The sequence below is a fragment of the Exophiala viscosa genome (genome assembly GCF_022695815.1).
Source record: "Exophiala viscosa unplaced genomic scaffold EDD37scaffold_7, whole genome shotgun sequence".
NCBI lineage: Eukaryota > Fungi > Ascomycota > Eurotiomycetes > Chaetothyriales > Herpotrichiellaceae > Exophiala > Exophiala viscosa.
Genome location: NW_026944359.1, coordinates 229,370 through 253,519, shown reverse-complemented (window position 1 = coordinate 253,519; position 24,150 = coordinate 229,370). Strand labels below are relative to the sequence as shown.

The 24,150-nt window shown below is 51.5% G+C and overlaps 6 protein-coding genes across 6 annotated transcripts; 3 read left to right on the top strand and 3 right to left on the bottom strand.

Moving 5' to 3' along the window:
• Positions 1-506: 506 nt before the first annotated feature.
• Positions 507-2,805, top strand: EDD37DRAFT_651102 (uncharacterized protein; the record flags this gene model as incomplete). Its single annotated transcript, XM_062818315.1, has 6 exons — positions 507-647; positions 704-884; positions 933-1,276; positions 1,333-1,417; positions 1,481-1,519; positions 1,571-2,805. The coding sequence occupies 6 exons, from the start codon at positions 507-509 to the stop codon at positions 2,803-2,805; spliced, it is 2,025 nt and encodes a 674-aa protein (XP_062668797.1).
• A 1,053-nt stretch (positions 2,806-3,858) lies between these two features.
• EDD37DRAFT_682353 (SAC3/GANP/Nin1/mts3/eIF-3 p25 family-domain-containing protein) lies at positions 3,859-9,238 on the top strand (the record flags this gene model as incomplete). Its single annotated transcript, XM_062819799.1, has 7 exons — positions 3,859-4,102; positions 4,157-4,389; positions 4,422-4,601; positions 4,653-5,625; positions 5,682-6,467; positions 6,582-7,238; positions 7,288-9,238. 7 exons carry the CDS (start codon positions 3,859-3,861, stop codon positions 9,036-9,038), a joined length of 4,824 nt encoding a protein of 1,607 aa, XP_062668796.1. The 3' UTR covers positions 9,039-9,238.
• Positions 9,239-9,255: 17 nt separating this feature from the next.
• EDD37DRAFT_658332 (acyl-CoA dehydrogenase/oxidase) lies at positions 9,256-10,925 on the bottom strand (the record flags this gene model as incomplete). Its single annotated transcript, XM_062818965.1, has 5 exons — positions 9,256-9,413; positions 9,494-10,011; positions 10,092-10,459; positions 10,548-10,793; positions 10,851-10,925. The coding sequence occupies 5 exons, from the start codon at positions 10,923-10,925 to the stop codon at positions 9,256-9,258; spliced, it is 1,365 nt and encodes a 454-aa protein (XP_062668795.1).
• Positions 10,926-11,884: 959 nt separating this feature from the next.
• Positions 11,885-13,771, bottom strand: EDD37DRAFT_610226 (protein-serine/threonine kinase; the record flags this gene model as incomplete). The annotated part of the gene is made up of 1 exon (XM_062815192.1): positions 11,885-13,771. The coding sequence occupies one exon, from the start codon at positions 13,769-13,771 to the stop codon at positions 11,885-11,887; it is 1,887 nt and encodes a 628-aa protein (XP_062668794.1).
• A 4,741-nt stretch (positions 13,772-18,512) lies between these two features.
• Positions 18,513-20,857, bottom strand: EDD37DRAFT_447679 (phosphatidylserine synthase). Its single transcript, XM_062812843.1, has 3 exons — positions 20,320-20,857; positions 19,917-20,266; positions 18,513-19,866 (listed from the first exon to the last, which is right to left on the bottom strand). The coding sequence occupies exons 1-3, from the start codon at positions 20,578-20,580 to the stop codon at positions 18,774-18,776; spliced, it is 1,704 nt and encodes a 567-aa protein (XP_062668793.1). The 5' UTR covers positions 20,581-20,857; the 3' UTR covers positions 18,513-18,773.
• EDD37DRAFT_448083 (heterokaryon incompatibility protein-domain-containing protein) lies at positions 20,798-23,405 on the top strand. The gene has a single exon (XM_062812844.1). It carries the CDS (start codon positions 21,135-21,137, stop codon positions 23,157-23,159), a length of 2,025 nt encoding a protein of 674 aa, XP_062668792.1. The 5' UTR covers positions 20,798-21,134; the 3' UTR covers positions 23,160-23,405.
• Positions 23,406-24,150: the final 745 nt, after the last annotated feature.

The following is a 24,150-nucleotide window of genomic DNA, read 5'->3' as shown; positions in this document are numbered from 1 at the left end:
ACCCTGGCCCTAATTTAGGGCCCGAGTGGTCGCCGGAGGGTCCATGAGCTCACAACTCATGTCATGTGCATATTGGCAAGTCTCGACCGATCTGTCGGCACAGAAGCACAGCTGAAACCCCGATGTGAAGACCCTGATCACTCACAGACCTAAGAAGAGAAACACTTACTGATTCCCAGTTGGAAGTTGCCATGTGCGAGCTGCAGGATTGTCGTGTTTACCCACCATTGCGCTAACTTGACAACTTGGTGATCATTGGGCGCTAATTTGATTGTGTCTGCCGTTCTTTAGGCTCAACCTTATCCTCGAATTCCCACCTGCAACCGCCCCGGGACATTTTTTTCTCCCCACCTTTTCTGTCCTGCTCCCCCGGAACTTTACAGCAGAGGCCGCAACCCACTTTCCTACCGCCTCCTTGCCGGGTCAACCCAGAGCTCATATATATCGTTCCCAGCTCGACTCGATCCAGTATTCTGGGAATGAAACCTGATCTGTTGCACCACAACATGGCTGCGAGAAGGATCACAACAAACAGTACCTCTCCACCGCCACCTTTCATGAGTTCTCGCTCTGTCAAGTCAGAAGATGTTGCGCCCCATACCGAGGCTATGAGACTTAGCAAGGAAGACAAGCAGAGATACATCATTGTAAGACAATCAATCCAGGCGCGTCAGATGGCTGACCAGTCTGTGTGTGTGTGCAGAACGAAGTCAAAAAGCTTCTCGAGGGATGCGACCATTTCATTGGTCTCGTCCCAGGCGAGCACGGCATGCCTGAGATTATTGCTTCTGACAACTTGAAGCAGCACAGATTCGCGATTCTGGGGGACGCATACGAGAAGTTTGCCCGGTATATGAGCAGCCGTGAGCTTGCCTCAGTGACTCGTATGATTTGATATGTCTGTGATAAGCTCCGATACTGAGTTGCGGCAGGACTCGCGGACCCCTGGTCTTCCCGGGCGATAAAGGGCAAGGGAAAGCCCATACACACTCCAGAACAAGTTCTGCCTGCCCCGGCTTCGATCTCTTATCCATTCCAGCGTCCCAGCAAGCGTCATCGATCTGCGACGCTGAGCGGAAAAGGTTCGGGCACGAACTCGCAGAACATCCTGGGAGAACGAAGTATGAAGACCCTCAACGAAGCACCAGCTATCCAGCTCAGAGTGGACGACCGTGAGAGACTGGAGCGGTGGTTCAGAGAGGCCTTCGTGGCCATGCAGCAGGTGGCATGCCGCACGATTGCCAAGATCTGGATCAAGAGAATCCATCCCAAGAAGGTGAAGTTTGGCCGTCCGCTTGTTGATGATGCCACGCTGACACCTTTGGTAAAAAGCAATCAACGCATCCATACAATGGTGGAATGCCGCGTGGTGAACCTCTAGATCCGAATCGAACTCGCCCACCGTACTGGCCTGCACGTGAGTCATGTGTTGGATGGGCGATATATATGAAGCGTTGTCCAGTGTCTGACTTTGTTCCAGATGTCATCCATCGTGAGCCAGACCACATAGGTCGTGATGGTAAGGCGTCGAAGCTCTGAAGAATGATTTCCTAGCTGACGTACAGGTTAGACCGAACAAGCCTTTTGGTCCACCTTATTATGAACACCCCATTGGAAGTTATCACGAATCCGCCAGAAACACATAGCAGACAGATGGTGACAGCATCGGCACTTTTAGAGTGTCTCGAGGTCAAGAGGTCTGACCCCACTATCCAAGAGGATCGATGGGAAATTATCGAACAGGTTTGCCGGGCCAGAGACATGATGGAACAATATGAGGCTGGTGAGATAGGTTGGTTCCACGTCAATCCCAAAAGTCACTTTTACCTTGAACTGACGGTATCCAAAGATGGCGATGCACTCGTCTTTCTGAGTGATTATAGCAATGGCATCCGGCTGTCGTCGAATGACTCTGACACTGAGGTGCCGCCTGTGCAGGAAGGACGACAGGAGTCGGAAGACGACGAGGTCAGTGGAGATGGTGAATTCACGCCGGGGTCGTCAACAGCGAATGATTCACCCATCCATCGCTCATATGCCGAAGGGCGGGCTCAGACGGAAAGACTGCGGAGTTCGGTCGCCATCGAGAGCTCGACTGATGCTACGGGTCGTCGAAGCAATGGCCGCCGGTCCAGAGCTTCGGTAGGCACATCAGGAGCGAGGGGGGGCTCGTTGATAGGGTCACGACATGTGCAAGACCTCCCTTATCGGATGTCGGGCTCCGTGAGGAAGGCTGAAGCCGGCGCTGCCTCGGCGCAATATATGACGGGTGGTCGACGGAGGAGCGTCAATTATCAAGCTCCCAACTCGGATCTGTCTGTTATGATGACTTCCAGGTTTCCTTCTCAGCAGGAACTGTCTTTGACAACTCTGGGGCGCAGCGAGTACGACGCCCACAACACCGACTCCGGGTCCAGAGATATGATGCAGCACATGCTCTCGTACAGCAATGGAGCTTGTCTCCCTCCACCGCATTCTGTGGGCTGGGGGATTATGGGGCCCGAAGCGCCTGATCATGTCTTTGGTATGCAGCCGCATATGACAACACAGTCGCCCGAGTCGGCCATGGCGTACTTCGGCCATGCAGCCGCTCCTCCTCATCAGCCTCAGCCTCAGCACCAAGAGATGATGGACAGAGTCGAAAATGGCTTGGCCTTGATGGATGCGATGCAGTATCATGATCTCAATATTGGTGGCCACCAGCATGTGCTGCCTCTACGGGTCATGGATGCTTCGCACCATGGGACGATGTCTCAGCCGGATAACAATATGGATCTCAGTCAGGGACCCTTTTATCCGATGTGATGGTTCGAATCCCGGACAATACAGGAGACGGAGACGGTACCATCGCTCGAACAAGTGTTGCAGCTCTTGACGGTGCCGCTGGCTCTATCAGAGGAGGATAACTCTTTTCCGTCGCATGGTTTGGCTGGCTTGTGGCGAATCTCGGTTTCCGTCCTTACGTTCGCTTGTTGGTTCCTCGTTGAGACTCTAGCTCTCAGTCTCGCGAGACGTTGTTTTTGATGCGTTTCTTTCTGCACTTACACTCGCATAGGCTTGGGGCATCTTGACGAACGAATCTCCTTATCCTTCCAAGGTTTTTGATTGAGATTGTTCCGCGGGTTTGGCTTTGACTTATATCTGTACAGCCTACATGGTCAGTCACCATCAGCGGCTTGGGCAGGTTTTCGGTCTTTTTCGGCGAGCGTTGTGTTTTGCGTCCTGACAAAAGTACGGGGAGGAGTAATGTTGAATGAAATGCATGTCACTCCATTGATGCTGGATGGAATGCGGGCTTTCAGAAAGCCCTTTGTGACAGCTCCTCATAAAGTATATCTATTTATTCGGAAGAGGTAGACAGTCTAAGCAGCATTGACATTGCATGCACTGAGGAAAGACGGTCTTGGGTGTTGGGTAAGAGAGTCAAGCTGAATTCAGAAATTTATGATGATTAGGAGAGCATCTGAAGTATTCAGCAGTAGCATAAGACCAGGGGATACAGTACTCCGTACTGTACCTAGAAAGATGGTGGCTTGGGTAGGCATATTAGGTAAGCTGCCTCAAGTCGCTTAACGGTAATGGGCACTGGGGTTGGCCAGTCACTGGCACTCACGGCCAAGCGCTGCTTGCGGAGGAAAAGTTGTACGCGACCATTCCGAATACCATCGTTGCAGGCAACTTCAATTCACAGTCGCGCGACATTGATCATAGTGACTTCCAATACCTGAAGCCAACACCACGAATCAAAGCATTACTTCAATACCTCTACTCTCCTTCCTGCAGCATGCTTGCACCGGAACAATTCTCCTCGGCTTTGATATGACAGCAACCCAATGTTGATCGAATCCCATTGCGCCAATGTCTGCGCCGTCCACCCGCGGTCAACGCGGTGGCAGCTCGACCAAGGGCGGACGAGACAACAAATCATCAGCCTCCCGAGATCGCCGTAGCACTCGAGGAGCTTCCTCATCCGGACGAGGAAAGGGCAAAGGCGCCGCGACCGCAAACCTCTCCTCCAATAGTGGTGATGGGGTGTTGCAAAAGATACGAGCAGAGACCGTCAAGAAAGGATCTGAGAATGGCACAACGGCGCCAGGCAGAGGTGAGCATGGTACAAAGCGGAAAGAGCAGAGGCAAGGACGCTGAACGGAACCAGACCGCGAAACTTCAACCACAACGGCCTCCACTCCCAGTTCACAAGGACGAGGTCGTGGCCGTGGAAACTTGTCGCAAACATTCAATACGCCCAACAATGGGAGTTCCAAGCCACCATCACGGCCTGCCTCACCCGCGCCGACGAACCATAAAGATTTCATGAACGCTGCCTTCGCACGATTTCAAGAGGTGCGTTCCGACCTTCCCTGCGTCCGGCTGACCGCGACTCTGCCTGTAGGTATCTAACATGCGAGTCCACACTATAGCTCAAGACAAGACGAGACGGAGAAAGGGCCAAAGCTATCCGAGATGGCTTCCTTGCCGACCCAGAGAAAAAGACCAGCCTGGACAAGGCCATTACACCAGTTGGAACCTGCACCGAAATGTGTCCGGAATTCGAAAGAGTGGAGCGGATTGTTCAGAACATGGTCGATAAAGCAGAGAAGGTGGGGATGGTCTTTGGGGATAGGTGGATATATTGCTGATAATGGGAGCAGGTTCATAACGACGATACTGGAAGAGACGTGCCGTCGGAAGCACGCATGGTCAAGCGGTTCCGTCGTTCGGCTGCTGGGTACGATGAGCAACTGCCTTCAGATATACGAACGCCGGCGACGTTGAGGAGAACACTGGACTATCTGCTGGACAAATTGATCGGCGGTGATGAAAGACTTGCAACGATCCATAAGTTCGTCTGGGATAGGACGCGAGGAATTCGGAACGACTTTTCAATACAGCAGGTGACCAACGTCGACGATGTCAAGATTGCGGTTGACTGTTATGAGCGGATTGCCAGATTCCATATCCTGTCGCTGCACCAGCTGTCCAACCCGGACAATCTTTGGGAAGGGGAGAACTTCGACGCGCACCAAGAACGAGAGCAGCTCAACAATACCCTTCTGTCACTGCTCTACTACTACGATGACAATCGGCAACGCATCGACTTTCCGAATGAAGCCGAGTTTCGAGCGTATTGCATTATCTTTGAGTTTCAGTCACAGCACCCGGACTTGGAAGATCGCATGCAGGCATGGCCCTCGAGTTTGCTCAAGGACGGACGAGTACAGACGGCACTCAAACTGTACACCGCCGCCGGCAATGCTCTTTTTGACCAAGGACCGCTCCGGCCAACCGAGCCTTTCGCCATAGCACAAAGCAACACCGGAAGTTTTTGGAATGTTCTCTCCTCGAAGGCTGTGCCGTACATCATGGCCTGCGTTGCAGAGATCTACTTTGCTCATGTCCGATATGCCGCGCTCGACGCTCTATGGCGGTCATGCAAAAGTGCTCCTGCTGCTCAACAGGCGCGGTCAAGAGACTGGAGTCTTAACGAGGTGACGGCCTTTCTGGGCTTTGATACTGAAGAAGAAACAAAAGACTTCTGCGCCGCCTTCGAGCTGTATTTCGGTACCGATGAAAAGGGAGAAGAGTACCTGGACGCCACGGCCAATGCTGCTCACTCTCTCGATCGTGCGTTGTCCTACATTCCCAAAGTGGTTGCAAAACAAGTTCTGATACCTGCGTAGAATCATCGATACCCAACCTGCAATTGTTTTCACACACTTACGTCGAGGAGAAGCGCTACCACCGAACAATTACCTCAGTCATCAACGGGGCGACCGTAGCTGAAGCCATTCGAAATGGCTGGATTGAGCCCGAGGAAGAACAAGAGACCGCTGAAGAAGAATCGAGAGATGATGATCAGAGCATGTTCGTCCCCGAGGATAAACCAACAGCTTCGCCAGCTTCGTCCGTCTTCGGCTCTTCACTCAACGCAGCGGCTTCTGCTTTTACACCCAATTTCGCTCAGAGTCCTCCCATTACTAAACCAGCAGAAGCATCGACTTTCGGACAGCCAACGGGCTTCGGACAACCGACGAGCTTTGGCACTTCAGGTTTCGGCGGTTTTGGGTCTCCTGGCCCGTTCAGTTCATCAGGCCCAGCTCCACCTCCATCACTTTTTGGGAAGAAAGAAGACTCTAGTCAGCAGCAACCACAACAACAAGCACCTTTGAGCTTCGGTGGCTTCAATCAAGGTGCAGGAAGCTTCGGACTAAACCGACCTGCCTCAAGTGAAAAGACAGAGACAGGTGGGGCTATCAAACAGCCAGAGAAACCTGCCTCAATCGCATCTACCCAAGCACAACAACCTGCCTTCACAGGGTTTGGTGGTGGAAAAACGCCTTTTCTACCAGCGACAACTGCATCAACAACGCCAACTTCCTCATCGACACCATCGGCAGTTCCGGCCATTTTCGGTACCCAGCCCCAGTCGAAGTCAGCATTGCCTGTGACGAATCAACCAATTGAAGGTAAGACGCTTCACGGATTGCTCAGACCGCTCCACGTTATACCTCATATTCCTCGATTCTTAATGATCGCAGGGTTCACATCGAGCTCAGTGGCTAATGGATTGTCGTAATTAGGTTCGAACAAACCCATCTCGACAACATCACCCTTTCAGTTCCCAAGCTTTTCTCAACCTGCGCAATCTGCCACACCCCCTGAACCTCCAGTTCAGGTGCAGAAAGTCCAAGAATCATCGACTCCTGCATCTTCGCCGCCAAAGTCAACGTTCAATTTCCAATCACAAGCGTCTCAGCCCCCTCCGACACCTGCACAATCACGTCAACCATCATCTTCAGTGCTTCCCTCATTCACGCCTCCATCTGCAGGATTTCAATCTTCACCCGCACCGGCTCCAACAATAATTCCACCTAAGCTAGATCTTTTTGCGCCCAAGCCGGGCGCCGCACCTTCTGAAGCCTTCAAGTTTCCTCAAATTCAGACGTCAGCGGCCTCCACAACAAAAGCTGACGTACCTAACGCAAAACTCACATATGAACCATCCGCACATAAGGCCCCATCCTCCAAGCCTACGATACCGCCTCAGTCGCTCCCACCACCACCCTCCCAGCCAGCCTTCACTCAAAAGGACCGCGATCGACTTGCAAGTGATCTTGCGAGAATTGCACTTACTCGCCAAGACGGGCTCCTTCGAAAGTACATCGAGTTCACCCTTCCTGATCTTGTAAAAACCGCACTCAACCAACACCGACTGGAGCTGCATGACGCAGCTGTTGGTGAGTACTCCCAATTTCACAATTTGTCGGTACTAACCAGGATGTGTAGCCTCAATACGACAACGAATCCTTGCTCGCAAATTTGGCGCCATTTGGCGATCAAGAGCTTGGAGAAATAGGTTAAACCGGCGAGCAAAGAATCGACGACAACTCTTTGCAGACACAATGAGGGCTGCAGGGGCCAAGAAGAAGAGAAGTGAGGAGGAGCTTGAAGCTATCCTTCAGGCTGCACAGGAGACCCAGAAGCTACAAGAAGAAGTCAAAGCTGCGGCCGAGGCAAAGCAACTTAAGCAAGAGCAAGAAGCCATCGCCATCGGCAGGATTGCTGGCCAGAAGAGAAAAATACTTTCCCGGCAGACAACAGAAGACAACTCTATCGCCACGAACGGATCTCCACGATCTGTCGGACACAAGAGATCCAAGACAACGAGCACTTCCTCCGAGCTGTCCATTTCATCTAGAGGCGGAAAACCGCCGGTCCCGAACTTCAGGGAGTCAACCACACGACCACAACACGTCTCAATATTTGCAGGACATTCCCTGCTGGGTCGATCTACCAGCAATCAGGATTTGAGACAATCTGCCTTTGGACAGAAGGTCGATAATACCCACACAGACTACTTTAGACTCAAAGCCCTGGGAGTTGATCCCGAGACTCCAATTGTTCCGTACACCAAAGAAACCTTGGCCCTTCGCAAGAAGAGAGAGGAACAAGAGAGGCAAGAGGTCTTGGCTAGGGCAAGGAGACGACCAGCTACTTCAGCCCAGTCTTCTCCCCCTGCACCTGCCGTGGTACATGCAAAAGAGGCTCCTGCCGAGACGAAAGTGCCAGTCAAAAACATGCCTAAAGTCAACACCAAACCTGCAGTGGAAGACGATATCCTCAAACAACTTCGAGAAGCTCGTGAAGCATTACAAGAACAATCAGAGTGGTTCAAGCAGCAAACGGTCGAACTCGAGAAAGAGATTGGGCAGGAAGAGGAATTTAGAAAGAGTCAAAGTAGCCGTCGAAACAGCGTCAACCTTTCCTCAAGCGGCTTCGCAAGAGCCAACGGATACGAGTATTTACCTGGCGAGACGAAAGCCGGTCACGATCTATCACGCACTGAAAGACGAATCCGGCAAACTGGCGCTCACGGGCTTGCCACCAAACCACTACGACCTAGCTCTGAGTATGTTCCTGTGGCGATGTCGAAAAGAAGTGCGATGATGTATACTGGTGCAAGTCAATCCAGTAGCCCTGTGAGAAAGCGATCATACGACGACGATATAGATCCAGCATTGGAGTCGGCCACCGGTTTCGCGCATTCCTCAAAACGAGCGCGAGCAGTCTCGAATCGAGCAGGGTTTGCTGGTGTGGATGCACAGGCCATGTCTCGTAATGTCGCCAAGAATCCTTATGAGCTTTTGCAGGGTGTTTCTCAAGATGACGAAGAAGGAGATGATCTCAATGAGGACGAGGAAGATACTGAAGAGCTTTATGATGAGGAACAGCCTGCTGGACAGTATCCTATGTATCCTGAACTCAATGGCGACGTCGACTATGGGGAGGAAGACGAAGAAGAGGAAATCGAAAATGAAGCTGAAGGGGAATATGATGAAGAGGAAGATGAAGGAGAAGAAGGGTATGATGATGAAGAGGATGAGGGCCAGGATACGGAGGAGTACGAGTACGATGCGGGATATCCTCAGGCTCAAGACGGTGATACGCCATTGACAAATCCTCAGCTCAGTCGAGCTGCTAGTAGCGCTCCTGGCGGGAGCTTGGACGACGCATTGGTGTTGAGTGATAGTGATTGAGCGCCACGACATGGTTTGAGACATCAGACAAGGCTACTAAGCTTAACACATTGCAGCGAACTGTCGAGGTTGTGTCGAAATGTTCGGTTCAGTGTGAACACGAACCTAGATCTTCCGCATGTAATGATCTTGCAATACGATTCGTACGAGAGAGCGTCAAATCTTCGGTTGCTGATTGATATACGTTGGGACCCTCCCCAGTCCTCCTGCTTCTGATCTACAGCTTCGCCTTGAACTTTGCCGCGCCCAACTCCTGCCGTTCTAATCCTAGAGACTGGAAAAGTTGCGCCGTCTTGCTCTGCTGTTTTGCGATCCTTGCCTGGATCTCGTCCTTGCGCTGCCTATTCTCGCGACGACCGAGTTGGCTCAGATGTGCTACAAATAAAAGATTAGTCTTGCCTCAAACAGAACTGTACTAACAGGCCGCTGCCCGCCGTCGGGGGCAAGTGACATACCTTCATCCGGCCCATCAGCAATTCTCAATGTCCGGAGGTGAGCCCACATATACGCCAGTGGGGTATCCTGACAAACACCCATGGCGCCATGAGCCTGGATCGCGCGATCAATCACCTCAAGTGCAACCTGCGGGACCTTGACTTTGGCCTCTGCAATCTCCTTGAGAGCGTGCTTAGCGTCACGCTGGTCGATCTTGATCGCGGCGTTGAGCACGATCAGACGGGATGCATCGATCTCGATGCGCGCTTTTGCAACCCATTCGAGCAGGACCCCATGTTCGCTCAACGGTTTACCAAAGGGGATCTTGCGTTTGTCGTTAAGTCTGTTGATCAGCCATTCTAGTGCGCGTTCGGCGGCACCGATGGCGCGCATGGCGTGGTGGATGCGTCCGGGGCCGAGGCGGCCTTGCATAATTTCGTTGCCCCGGCCTTCACCTAGCAACAGAGAGTCGACGGGGACTTTGACGTTGGTGAATGTTATGTGGCCGTGGCCGTGGGGGGCGTCGTCGTAGCCGTATCTTTGCAAGCGTTAGCGAATCGGTAGCACAGTACAGGGCCCCGAGTGTGGTAGGTGGAACAGTGGGTGAGAGAGACTTACACGCTGAGCATACGGTGCACCTTGATTCCAGGGGTATCTGCGGGAACCAACAGCATGGATTGCTGCTTGTATTTGTCCGGGTTGTTGGGGTCGGTCTTGCCCATGACGATGAAGATCTTGCAGCGGTCGTCGCCGGAGCCGGAAGACCACCATTTCGAGCCGTTGAGGATGTAAGAGTCGCCCTGGCGCTGCATGCGAAGTTGGATGTTCGACGCATCTGACGAGGCGATGTCGGGTTCTGTCATGAGGAAGCCGGAGCGGATCTCGCCTGCCATCAAGGGTTTGAGCCATTTTTCTTTCTGTGCGGCCGTGCCGTACCGCGCGATGACTTCCATGTTGCCTGTGTCGGGCGCGGCGCAGTTACATGACTAGTCACCGTCCCGTTAGCACTGCTCGAGACAGAGGCTTATATGACAGAGTGCTTATCAAATGCTCGCGAGAAGCAAAGCCACTTACCTCACTTGCTGTGATACTCTTGCCCAATTGCTCCGCCATGAGACCGTACTCGACATTGGTGAATTGCGGGCCTTCTTTGAAATGGTTCTTGGGCAGGAACATGTTCCAGATCCCTGCTGCGCGGGCTTTGCGTTTCAAGTCGTCCATGATAGATGGGTGACCTTGCCATCGCGCCTCGCCGATGCCGATTTGAGATGAGTACACTGGGTCGGCGGGGATGGCTTCTTCCTCGACGAACTTCTCGACCTAGAAAAAGTCGTACTCAGACACAGGTGCTTTTCGCAGCACGACTCGAGCACTTACCACGTCCAACATCTTTAATGCCCGGTCTGAAACGAAAGGCTCCACGATGGGAGGGATATTCTGAGAGGCTGGCATCTTGAACAGGCTCGCTTTATTGCGGGTCGTTTTGGTCCTTTGAATACTATCAAAGCGAAGGGAAGATCAGCGACAGGTACTGTGTGGTACAAGAACCTTGTAGTATCAGGAAGGAGAAGAGCAAGAACAAAGGTGAGACGGTGAGCCAGACCTTAGAAGTCTACAGGCCTCGGTTGTAGACCGAGTAGAGTGGAAATGCGGGGGACTCTACTGTATATGTGGAATAAAGTCAATTCGGTTGGAGACCCGGAGTAGGAAATATGCCTCGGCCAATTCATCAGCTATAACTTGCCGTCTCACTAACGGCGGTAGGCAAAAAAGGGCGGGGACAACTACGAATTTGTTGTCAACGTGTGTGGTGTATGAAGGCTGTTATCAGAGAGTATTTGAGAGGGTTGTAATTCTCCATTGTTCCCAACTTGTCCATGACAAGGAGGGCAATATAAAGTAACTAACTACTTTGTCATCGTTGATTGACAAAGCACAGAAACCAACTATCTCCAGGAGAATTGATGTGATTCAACAAGCACGCCGGTGTTTTTTCTCTTCGCTTTTTCTCCAAGCCCTTGAAAGTGGTGAACCGCCGACAAACTCCCTTTCCACCGCGTCAGGTAATGCCGCCTTTTGTCGATGTAGAGAGAAAAAGCTTTCCAGTAACGGTTTGAACATACCCCATTCAACCCGCCAATAATCCCAATGCAATTGTCCAGGTTTTTGATGGGTACAAAGACACTGTTGTTACACTCCATGACACCTCTTTCAACTCCTTGTTTGTAAAAAGTCATCAGTGTCAGGTCCCATCCAAGACAATAAGCGAGGGTCGGTTTGAGTATGTGTGTGAAGATTGAAGTCTTCTTTTTTCCCCAACGTCAACAAAAACAAGTTGTGAAATTCTCTGGTATCATGTCGCCCCGGTCCACACTGTTCAAAAAAGCTCCGCAAACAGAATGCTGATAGAATCACAAATGGAAGTTATGCCAACCTCCAACCCACTCATGATCATCCTCGTCCGCAGACGAGTCAATCACCTTGCTTTGACGCCAGTCCTGTTTCAAGTACGCCGGACGTGCCTTATTTCGACTCTCCCGCCGATGGGATGCCTGTTGATCCAATCCGCCTTGAGGGGGCTTCTTTCCTGATCCTGTGGTGTAGGATCGTTTCTTGGCACTCCAGGCTGGTAATTGGATGTCTGTCTCGATATGCTGACTGCGTCGCTTGTTGCCCAAAGCAGCCCACTTGTCGACAGGAACGTGGTTGGGAGAGTGTCGAGATGGTCGCATGCGCCATCCAAGAGGGTCATTCTCACCATACCCATGAGCGGTCTTGATGGGAGCTGGTTTGGGAGTAAGGCTGCGGCGAGCATTACTGTTCGAGCGACTCTTGGACTCGGCAAGAACACCAGGGGGCACCGGCAGAACTTTTTGACTATCTTCGCTCCAGCTCCTAGAGTTTTGTTCATGTCGCAACTTCACTTCAGCTTCACGCTCAGACTCTTCCTCGTCTTCTTCAAACATGTCACTCCAGCTCTTGGCCACGGTTTCCTCCTTCTTCTTGCCAAAGACCGACGACATTGTAGGAATGGGTCGAGAGGGACGAGTCGGCAAAGAGTGAGGAATCGGCACGGGGTCAGGACGCGGTGGGTTGCGCGTGAATGGACGTTTGATTGCAATTGATTTGAGGGAGCCATACGCAGAATCCATGACCGAACCCAGTGACGGGGTGTTGTTGTGACCAGAGAACCAAGATTCACCAAGCTTGAGGTTCTTCTCGGAGTCGAAGAGATCCTCCTCATACAGATCAGGAATAGAAGCCAACTGTTGCTGCTTGTGTTGTGGGCTTGAATGCAAAGCCTTGGCCCATGGAAACGACTCGCCATCCATTTGAGGACTCTGGATCGATGGTGTACGCAATGGCTCGCGATTGGCACTGGCACGTACCACATCGCGTTCCTCGGCGCAGAACTCATCGAAAGAGTCATCATCAGTGGTGAAGGTGAGAGCGCGGAGCACAGCCTGCTTCAGAGCACCGAGGTCACGCTTGGCAGGATCAATCGCCATGGCAATCGACAAGATCTCGAACGTGTCCTGAGACATGTTTGGGAAGATGTCGAAGAGAGATTGACGATCTCGAACGTAGTCCGCGAACAAAACGTCTGACTGTGTCGGAGTGACAAAAGGATTCCTGGCGAACAAGACATTGAGCAAGCAGATACCAATAGACCAGATATCAGCCTTGGCTGGAGAATAGCCGGTATCAGCAGGGTCATACTGTTCCGGAGCCATGTATCGATCACTTCCAACGCATGACTCGTAGGACCACAAACTTCTGGTCGCCAAGCCAAAGTCACCAAGCTTCACAGATCCGTCACCGGTCAGGAAGATGTTCTCTGGTTTGATGTCTCGGTGGTACAAGCCGTTGGCATGCATGTGTTGCACCGCACTGATGAGCTGCAGCATGAATCGTCGAACATGTTCACTCTGAAGTGGTCCATGATCAAGTCGGATGGCCTCATACAAATCACCTTGAGAGCAGTATTCGAGAACCAAATAGCTGTGAGCTTCTGTCTCGAAGTGGTGGACGAGGTTGACCAAGTGATTGTGATGCTTGAGAATAGCATGGCATGCGAGTTCTTCGGCACCCTCATCGGCAGTCAATGGCATGGTTGATTGATCGGCAACGGCAGGCTTCGTCAAACATTTGATGGCCACCTCCTGTCCAGTCCGAGTGTCCAATGCCAGGAACACCATGCCAAAGGAGCCATGGTTCAGAGGAGCGAGAGTCCTGAAACGTCCGTTGAGTAGCTGGTCCTTGCGGAACACATCCTTCATGCATTCCATGGCTGACATTGGGAGGTATAAGTCGTCTGAGGAGGCTCTTTGGGAAAAGAACTTTTGTACACAACAAGTGAAATAAAGTCCGGTTGAACTTTATACAGGATGATAGACAGGGGGGGACGTTTGTGTGTAGAGTGTGAGAGCAGCTGTGCTCAGAGAGAGACGACAAGGTCGTGGAATGAAATCGGGACACCAAGCATAGATCCACCATATAACTTCAACCTTCAACCACCCGTGGCATGTGTCAGGAACAACACAAGTCGAAACCGCGAAACTCCTAGTCGTCGTGTGATCAGAGGCTCATAGAGTAGGTAAGGTCGTTAACGTAAAACAGGGAAGATTGGCTGGACGATGACGCGGAGCCTTCCGAGCTCGTTGTGCAGTCGAACGAGCAGAAGCGTAGAGATCGTAGTTATCGGGACATGATAAAAGAAGAGTTGGTCTGGTTCCGGCGGTAGGCCAAAAGAACGTGCACTCAGCGTCGAGTGTGAATAATTGAGGATGAAACAGAAGAGATTATATGTCGTAAGGAGAGTCGTAAATGTAGGGAGAGTTGAAGCTGAGAGGGTGTAGGTCGTTAAGATTGAGGTGCCTTATCGACAGGCAGCCACAGACCACTTGCCACGGGATATGTTGCTGGCTGGCAGTGTGAAAGATCACTTGACTCGTCTGGTGGGCGTCGTGAGTCAAAGAAGTTGTTCTCCTTTGTTATCGTAGTGGTTGGTGGCTTGACGTATGACACCACAATAATGAGCAATCAATGCAGGCCGAGGTAGACAGCGAGACTCGAGGGTGAGAGCGTCCAAATATAGCAAGTTCTCTCTTGTATTTACACCCAACAGCAGCTCAAAGGTATAGGAGGACTATAGGTAGATGAGGTCGAGTTCGAGTGCTGCAGTTGGTTTCGAGGCGGGGAGGTTCTGGTAAGGAACAGCGGGGTGGGCTGTCGCTGGGTTACAGCGAGGAATGTTGGAAGGAGCGTCGTCGATTGATGGAAGAGAGGCAGAAACCCGGCCAGGTTGTTGATTGAGATAATCAGGAGAAACGAACACTCGTTGGGAGGCTTGTCTTTTACATTGCAGTGTGGTCTGAACTGAGAGTCGAGGTAAGGAGAAGTAAACAAGAGGAGAGACGATGGATGAGTTATGAAGCTTGGAAGATGGAGAAGAGCAGAGTGGCAGCTTTGACGGCGGCCGAGTTGGCGGTGACTGGCAGACGGCTGCTGGACTGTCGGTGTCTGTGTTGTAGCCTACGAGTCTAAATTACTGGGTCTTGGAGCACTTGGGTCTAGGGGCGCAGCCAACTTGCAGGTGTCGATGGCGAATCCCGCTGGGGGCATCGAAGGTCGTGGAATTGGCCGCCAATGGGTGGGGTCCTGCAACAATGGTGCCTGCGTCCTGTTATTGAACCAACTCATGCACCTTCTAGTCTCTATTCGTCTTGGTTCCTCTGCACGACCTCACCACGCAATCTCCTCCCTAGCGCATGACCTGATCTGCTCAGTTCTCAATTCTACGCAGCCTAGGTGTACTGTGTACTCGACGACGACACTCCTCATCAGTCATCACTCTGTCCTTGGGAGTAGAGGACCACAGCGGCATCCATAACTTGACAATCTCGATAAAGGATCTGGTCAGATACTCATCACTTCTCTTTGCGAACATCCGCTTTCAGTGTCCGTTCGGATCCCTCTTTGTGTCTCCCATTCAGCCAATAAGAAAAGATCACGCCACGGCTGAAAGCTATCACGAGCACGAGCACGAGCACGAGCCTTGCCTAGGTGACGCCGCCTCACATCCAGGCCCGCAAACACGCAAGTTATTGAACTCAACAAGCTACTGCTTGAGATAACAATAGCAAAAGAACAGGACACTTCTCCTATACAGATCAAATGTGACATCGTGAGTCGTGAAGTGAAGCCTGAGACCCTGAGTCTTCCCGAGACATCCTTTCTTCCGGTGCCGAATGACTCAAGGTATATGAGTGCATTGTTCATCACAACATTGTCTTCGAGGGATGGCATATCCGGGCACCACAATATTCTCGGGTGTCGTTGTATCCAGATGATAATGTACATTTCTTGCTCATTACAAATTGCGTCAGTACACCCTCATTGTCAATGAGCAATATTCTTTTTAATTGCTCGATCTCAGATCTGGCCAGGCTGAGTCAACCTTACGAACCACACGTTGCGTACCTAACCGGGCAGTTCCTCGAGGTGCCGAGTGCCCAATCTTGGTAACACTACCCCGCAAATTTGGATCATAGGAGGTCATCGGCGGTTGTCTCACGCCTGCCTGAGTTTCAGAACTTGGAGCAACCTGACGAATGAACAACGTTGGCATTCCATCTTCTGATCATAGTAAATCATGTGTGACCATATATCCTCTTTTGAAAGACTCGAAATGTTGCACAAGACACGAGGAGCTTTACAGGAACTTCCCGAGTCATGTGATCTAGGCTGAGATGTCTGTAATGTCTGTCTCAAAGCCACAGAAAAGGACAGCTGTGTCCGTGGCTGATCATCATCCACCAAGCTATCTTCCAACTTCCATGAATTTCCAAGAAGCGACCTTCACAAACCGAGCTAAACCTCCAAGGAGCTGACATGTTATCTGATCAGCAGTCATCTTGTCCTTAAAGGATTGTGCAAGTTCTCTCGATTGGGCAAATGATCAAGACCGAACCACGTGAACGATAAGAGTGATTGGCGCATTGGAAGGGGAGATCATCTCGGATAAAGTCGCAAGTGACTTGTGTTGTTCAAAGCGCACTGACACTTGGCCGTTTCGACAGTCCTATCTGTGCTATCTTGAGACAAGTTGTTGATGTTTCGGAATTAATCCTTGATGACAATCAACAACAGAGGGACCATGGATTCTCAACGCTTTGACCACCAGAATAAACAGTTCTGCAATTTACTCGCAGTTTTAGTATTGCTTTCTACAACACTGTCTGTATACAAGTCCCTATTCGATATTGTTAACACTTTGCCCGAATGTCGGTGAGAAGACCCAAGAAATGCAATTTTCGGTCCAGGCTCTTCTACTGGCAAGAGAATAGCATTGTCTTGGGAGTGCAGTGTCACGGGAGACTAATGCAGGCTACGGGTGCTCGATATGCACTTTCTGCACAAGCGCAACAACAAAATTTACCCTTCCAACCCGGCCATTCCACTTTGCCTCGAGTTGCTTTACTTGCAGTCTTGCACAGGACTGGTCCAGCCGAGGGAAGGCCAGCTAAGTGCCCACTCGCCACCAACCTGCCCTGGTATAGATGACCGTCCAGTCGGCAATGGCACGGTGGACGACTTCAACAATTTTTTTCTGCGGATAATATTGTGGCTGTCGGCCCAATGAGGCTCCCTCATTGCACAGACACCGCCTTCAATACAACTTACAGGAAAGATTTCTTGCCGTCAAAGCAATGAAGAGATGATGGAATATGGAACATCGTTCTGTGGGCCTCTTTCGTGGGCGTAAAGGCTCGATGCCGCGGGCCGACGCTGGCTCCAGTCGCTGCTGTCGGTTCTCCGCCGAATGTCGATCGCATTGCAGTCCTTTTGGCTGGGATGTGTCCGTTGACTCCTATGAGCAGGCGCTTACTCTGACATGAATACTTACCACAGTATTGACGCCCTGGACCTCTCTTGTGGTCACAGTACCTCCGTGACAATGAATGGATACATAGTAACACTGCCACCGCCAGACGCCGTCCAATATGCGCTGCTGCTAATTTCTCCCAGAGGTCGAATCTGAACCCCCTGCCGCACCTATCATACATTATCCCAGTCAAGGACATCGCCGCTCACCTGAGCAGGAACCTTTCTTGCCGTCGAATAACGATATGGACTGAGTATCATTAGACCCAACCTCGAATTTCTGGGTCCGTCGACTCGTCTCTGCCATGCATTGCATGCCCCGCACCACCACATCTCACGCTACGGAATATTTTCGCCCCCCCAAACTGCAAACTTCGAGTTCCTGATTTCTCCATTTGCATGCATTCGCCAGCAGCCACTGCCGCCTGTACTCCGTCCGTACTGTGTCCACAGACCGTACGGTAGTGTAAGGCACCAGTGGGCACCACGGGATCCATGGGGTGCTGATAGTGCTGAGCGGGTCACTCTAGGTCTACAGTACTCGTAGGGTTGAGGTAGGTTTTCCAGGCCAAGGAGGGGTGGTTGCAACCCTTAGTTCTAGACTCCTAGACTCGGACCTACTAAGCGACGCCATACAACGGCCATACCCACCCTCCTTCTCCCAAAAGCAGGATGGGCGGTGTATATACCGCCCATTTGAGATCTCGACATCCTCGCCTTTACCCGTCCGCATCGTGTATGAATGCTGCATTGTGATACGGAGTACTGGATGATGAGGTGGCGAGCTGCGAAATCTTGGTAGCGCACATTCGAATTTTTCTGAAAATTTTGTCTTTGCGGTGAGCATTGTTGGCAGCTTGCGGGGGTTGCAAAATGTTGTTTCCTTTTGCATGTGCAAGAGTTTTAAAGAGCTGCATTGCGCTGATTGAAGCGGTGCGATGAGATGCCCTCAACCGTGCAGTCCTGGATGCAGTATGATTTCTTAATCTCATGCTGGGAGAGGTAAAGTTGAGCAAAGTCCATGCCACTAGAATGACTTGAACGTCTCATCATGAATCGGATGTGTACTATACACTCTACGAGATTTGCTTATATATAACACATTATTCGTACAGTCCTGTGCCCAAGTCGCTGCAATCCAGTGCGATGCAAGGAGGACGAGCGAGAGCAGCGAAGCTCGGAGTCGACGCATCCTCGTGCCGAGACGGACGATTTCGTGGGAGTCAAGACAAATCGCAACAGGCATACCCTGCTACGAATTCACAGCGTCTCTGATATTGTCTGCTCTGGAAGAGCCGACACGCAGCACAGTCGTGGCAAACCGTCCTCGTGACTTTGACTGACAGCTGCCAAAATCTAGACCGTCACGTTGCACGTCGGAGAGAAAGGTCCAATAACGGCGTCGACATGCCGTCAAAGCGCACCACCAAGAGCCTCGACCAACCACAAGGCAAGTCTAACCCTCAACCCAACCCTTCGATCGACTTTCGCCAGGTCGTCCTGCGTCGTGATCGTGGCATCCGCCTCGAGGTTCTCAGTCTCCTTCTTGAGTCTGGCCTTGAGCCGATCATCCCCCGTCACGACCATTGCGCCGATCTCCAGATCTAGACTGTAACTTCTTTTGGTGTAGTTGCTGCTCCCGACCACAGTGATGCTCGGTCCGGCCTCATCGACCGTTTTCTCTGGCTCTGAATCCAGTTGAGGCGGAAGCGTCACCCAGAGCCCTTTGGCATGGTATGTCATCGCGCCTGGTTCGCCGACCGTCCCTTTCCGCCATTCCTTGAGCTGAATCTGGTTTTCCTTTCCGGCGTTGGCTACGGTGCGCAGGAACCGTCGCGATAACAACGTGTATGCGGCGGGTAGCATACCACTTACGCCGGGGCTGCCATAGAATCCGTTGGCCCAAGGCGAGGCCGTGATGACTGTGCAAGCCTTTTCGAGGGCTTTGGTGCCAGGGGCTAAGACTCCTGGTCCGGGAGTTGCGGCTATAAGGAGTTTGGAAATGTCCGGGTCGATGTTGAAGTATCCTGCAGTAAAGGCCCATCGAGACTTCTGCAAGCGTTCGTCGTCTGCCAGGTTAGTCAACAGTCGTGTGATTGCAGGCTTCTCTGTTGAGGTATAGCTCGCGAATTCGTAGTCGAGGAAGGCGATGTTCTTGGGGTCGCCTAGCAGGATGTCGAATTGTGCTAAAGGGTACACAAATGTCTTTTCCTTGGTGAATGGCACTGGAAACATCTTCTGTCTTGCCTTCTTGTGGATGAGCGGCTCCAATGTTTCTTTGGCAATCTGTTTGAACCGCTTTGTGTGCCATAAGGGGTCGGGGAATCCACGTTCGTGCGGGCTGATCAATTCGAAGCCTCCTGGGCGTTCGTCGGACGGTATTAGCGTATACGACAGATCGCAGACAGCCTCATGGACAGCCGCGTAGAAATCTGTAAGCTCTTTTGACGCGAATAGATGGTAGCGGTCCAGTCGGTTCGTGAAGTAATCGTTCGATAAGTTTGCCCTGCCTCAATTGTTAGTAATGGTCAAGATAGGGATCATGATATGCAATACCCTGACAGCATGATTTCATCGTCGAACCCGTATAGCTTCATGTGTTGCAAACCCCATCCCTCGTTCAGGCGCTTGGGCATGTATTTCTTCTTCCAGCCGTTCAGGTTCGGTGTGTGGAACATGGAGATCTTCACTCTATCCCCGAATTGGGAGACCAAGGGAGCCAGAAGAGTGCCGCATGATGGGTCAGGGTCTTCTCGAGTCCCCCGAAGTGCGTCCGTCAGGATCGAAAGCTCGAGATTCGGGTTTGCCTCAAGGGCTTCTCGCAAGGTCGCAATCAGTTCATGCTCGCTCTTGCCAATGTACAATGTCGACAAGTAGATCCTGCGTTTTGCGCCTCTTATTTTTGCCTAGCATGCCCTTTAGCGAAAGCAACTTTGTCGGGAGTGTCCGATGGTGGTACCTTCAAGGTCTCGTAGAATGCGGTCGGAGATTCGAGGATCTCAATGTTGTCAGGGTCTATCTCGAATCGAGGAGCCACATGGTCAAGTTGCGAAGCGACTCCAGCCAGAGGATGTGCCGTTGGAGCAGGGACATGGCTTGAGGCGGCGGTCGAAGTTGACGAGAACCTTTTTGGAACTGCCCGGACTGCTGAGGTCGATGAAATTCTTGTGGCTCGGGTGCAGTTGACGATGACTCGCACGCCAATGCTCCGTGCGAACATCTCAAGCCGAGCTTTATTGACACACACGGCAGCTGCGGCGTTCTTCCCTCATCGCTACGGCAGACTCGAGGAGGAGCAATAGCCGTCTTGAACAGCCTCGACAGCAACTACGAAATTCGAGGGACAAAATGGCCGATGTTTAGCCGGCTATCAACAATTCCATCAGCAGCCCTAGGCGTCCTCGGCGTCACCTGAAGTCCAGCCTGATGGGCCCCCGCGATGCCAGGACCAGCTGAAATGCTCTTGCTAGTGGCTGGGCCTATGCAATGTGCTGGCTGTGCAACACGCCTGGCGAAAATCAGTCTTTCTATACTAGCGACTAGCCGGCCTACGAGATGGCCGGACAGATTGGAGCCTCCTTTCTGATCTTCCCGTCCGGCAAGTGACAACTCTCGAAGTCGACGATTGGTATGATTCGGTATCTCAATCACAGCTTTTCGCAGATCCTGTGTTATTGTTCAGCTGCACCGCAAGGTTAGCGTCTGCGACTTCCATTCCCTGTTGTTGTCACCCTTCTCCACCAATTTTCCAGAGCCACCGGAACGTGGTCAAACATGGAGGTGCGAGAAGACATGTTTCGCTACCGAAGGCTGCCTCCAACATATACGAGACTCTTCCTAGTTCCTCCCATCCAAGGTGGAGCACTCCGTTGCAGACTCTTCCACCTCCATCTACTCGAATGTGGGACGAAAATGAGATACAACGCCTTGTCCTACACATGGGGAGATGCCACTGAAACCACCACAATCCGGCTTCTCGACGACAAGACAGGTCACGAGGGTCAGCTCGAGATCACGAAGAGTCTGGAGATCGCACTTCAACGAGCGCGACATCCAACATCCGCAATGCTCTTCTGGGCGGACCAGATATGCATTGATCAGGCCAATCTAGAAGAGAAAGAAACCCAAATCGTGTTCATGAAACTCATCTATGAAAGAGCTGGGTCCATCTATGCGTGGTTAGGACCAGCGGCCGACCAGAGTGATATAGCGATGAGTCTCATCGGCACAATGGACTGGGCTCAATGGCTCTTGAAGCTGGAAGATCCAGATGAAACAGAAGCAGAATCAGAACCGAGCTCGACACATTCTACTGACAGACTCACTCCCAACTCGACTATCTCAATTATCAAACTCATGCGTCGGCCCTGGTGGTCGCGCACATGGATCTTGCAGGAAGCCACTGCCCAATTGCCCAACCAGACAATGGTGTGCTGCGGAGAAAAGGAGGTTCAGCTAAGCAAGTTTGCCGACTTCATTGGGGTCATACGACAGACCTTACTTCGGCCGGAGTTAGTACCTGCAGAGGTGCGCCAACTGTATAATCTGTCCTTCATGGCGAAGTTCATGGCCTTTCGGCAGAAAAGAAACCAAGCACCACAGAGACCTTTGCTTGAACTGGTTGAGAATGCTCGGGACACCAATGCAACCGATGCTCGGGACAAAGTATACTCAATGATCGGTTTCGCCATGGATGTCAGAGACATCCCGGGACAGACACTCCGTCCAAGCTATTCACAACCAGCACTCGCTGCTTATGTCGAATTCAGTCTATGGCATATCGAAAGACACCAATGCCTGGACATCTTGAGTCATTGCTTTTTTAGAGGAGAGCCGTTCGCTGAAGCACCTGCCAAACCAGGAAGACTACTGACTGTTGTGGGTGCGCAGAACGTACTTCCTCCAGAAGGTGAAGCTGGATCACGTACAGAGTCATCGTTCCTTCCGACCTGGGCTCCGGACTGGAGACAGAAGAGCAGTATCCAAGTATTTCCTAAATTGCAAGATCTTGACGATCTGTCCTCTCCAGCCCTCTTCTGCGCGGCCACAAATCAGAAGACGATCTTTCCTAGTCTTAAATGCGACTACCAGGCGGTGAGGGGCTTGAGAGCTCATGGAGTGAGAGTCGGTTATCTATGCCGCGTCGAGAATAAAGCCATGCCCAGAACCACAGGCCTCGACGTGGAAGATACATGGCAGCCCCATGACAGGGAGAAGATCTGCCCTCTCACAGGTCTTAGTATGTTGACAGTATTCAAGAGAACCATGTTTGCAGACGTCAAAGGTTATTTTGGAGACAAGGGTCAATTGGCCTGGCGCCGCAGCCACGCTGAAGAGGACATTCTGTGGCCCCCAGTGTCAATCTTACAACATGGGCCTCAGTATCCAGACTTCGTTACACTGAAACGCACCGCCATTGGTAGGTGCCCGTTTTCCTTGAAACCGTCACATTCTGCATCGGATGGTAATAACATCTGGGGCCTAGGGCCGGGCTGGGCGCAGGCAGGCGATGAAGTGTGGCTGCTTTCGGGAGCGAAAGTACCCTTCGTGCTTCGGCCTAGGCATCAGGATGTTCAACGTACTCTTGGGGGTTGCATACTTGACTTGCATACAGGGATTGTGAAGGCATATGGGCCCGATGCTGGACAAGTCGCATTTGAAATCGTTGGAGAATGTTTTATTCTTGGACTCATGGACGGAGAATTGCTTGGCATGATGGGTCCGCATCCGCATCGCCGTGAAAGACCGCCAGCGTTGAAGGACTTAGCTGATGATTTTTCTAAGCTTGTTATCTTCTGAAACCGGATGCGAAGAATGTTCGATGAGGATGGGCGAGAATCCTCGCGATTTGTCATCCGGGACGAAATGCGCCGCATGCCAAATTGAGGAATTGACGCCACCATACTGGGAAATCGGCGAATAACCCTCGAAGTATGCGGCTCGAACGCGATTGTCTCAAGGTGAGCATAATCCCCACGGTAGGTGTACCCAAAGAAAGTGTAATGTATCAAAGGTCAAATTGGGTATATTGTATATATCACTGAACGAAAAGGTTTCTTTTCTCCTGTTCACAAGATATGTTTATCATTCCGGAAACGCTTGAACAATTCAACAACACAAATTCAACCTCTTTTATGCCGAGTCTGGGTTAACGGCATGCTTCACCTGGTCAACTCTGATCACTCCGTCAGCTTCATGTCTGATATAAGGACAGCAGGACAACCTTACACTGAGCGCTTACGTTCTGGCTCAAGCTCGCCCGCATCGACTTTGCGGTTGACTTCTTTCATATGTCTGTGCGAGGCAGGCTGCGAGTGATCGGGAGCATATTTGTCTCCGTCCAATCTCAAATTGGGATGGTCTTCGAGTCTACCTGGAGTCAGTCCCGCTCCAGGCGCTCATGCGAGGAGAATCAGTTGACATACTGTCGAGCGTTGTTTGCTCTTTCCATCATGATTTCTTTACCACTGTTGATATGGTCGTTGGCTTCCTGGTGACTATGGTCGGACGTGCCTCTATCGGCGGCCTGGCCCTTGAGATGATACATGCTGACTAGTTTTCTGATTGGTGGAGTGTGCGACTTCGGCTGTATATACTCTTTTCAGGTATCAATATGTTTTCCGTGACTGTTGCAGTATTGAGTAAATGCAAGACTGCTGGACCTAGTTGCAATGTCAATGTCGAAATAAGATTCGGGTAACTGTCCAAGCTTTATACACAAGCTCATTGCTAAAGATGTTGGCTTGTTCTTGTACGGGACTCAGGTATGTGCATCGCTACCTGAATGGAA

Bases quoted from the DNA above. Each gene is read 5' to 3' on its own strand.
- EDD37DRAFT_448083 (XM_062812844.1), top strand. From the start codon at position 21,135: ATGGAGGTGCGAGAAGACATGTTTCGCTACCGAAGGCTGCCTCCAACA.
- EDD37DRAFT_447679 (XM_062812843.1), bottom strand. From the start codon at position 20,580: ATGTTCGCACGGAGCATTGGCGTGCGAGTCATCGTCAACTGCACCCGA. The intron at 20,267-20,319 runs GTACCACCATCG...AGGGCATGCTAG, and splicing joins CATTCTACGAGACCTTGAAG to GCAAAAATAAGAGGCGCAAA. The intron at 19,867-19,916 runs GTATTGCATATC...CAATTGAGGCAG, and splicing joins GATGAAATCATGCTGTCAGG to GGCAAACTTATCGAACGATT.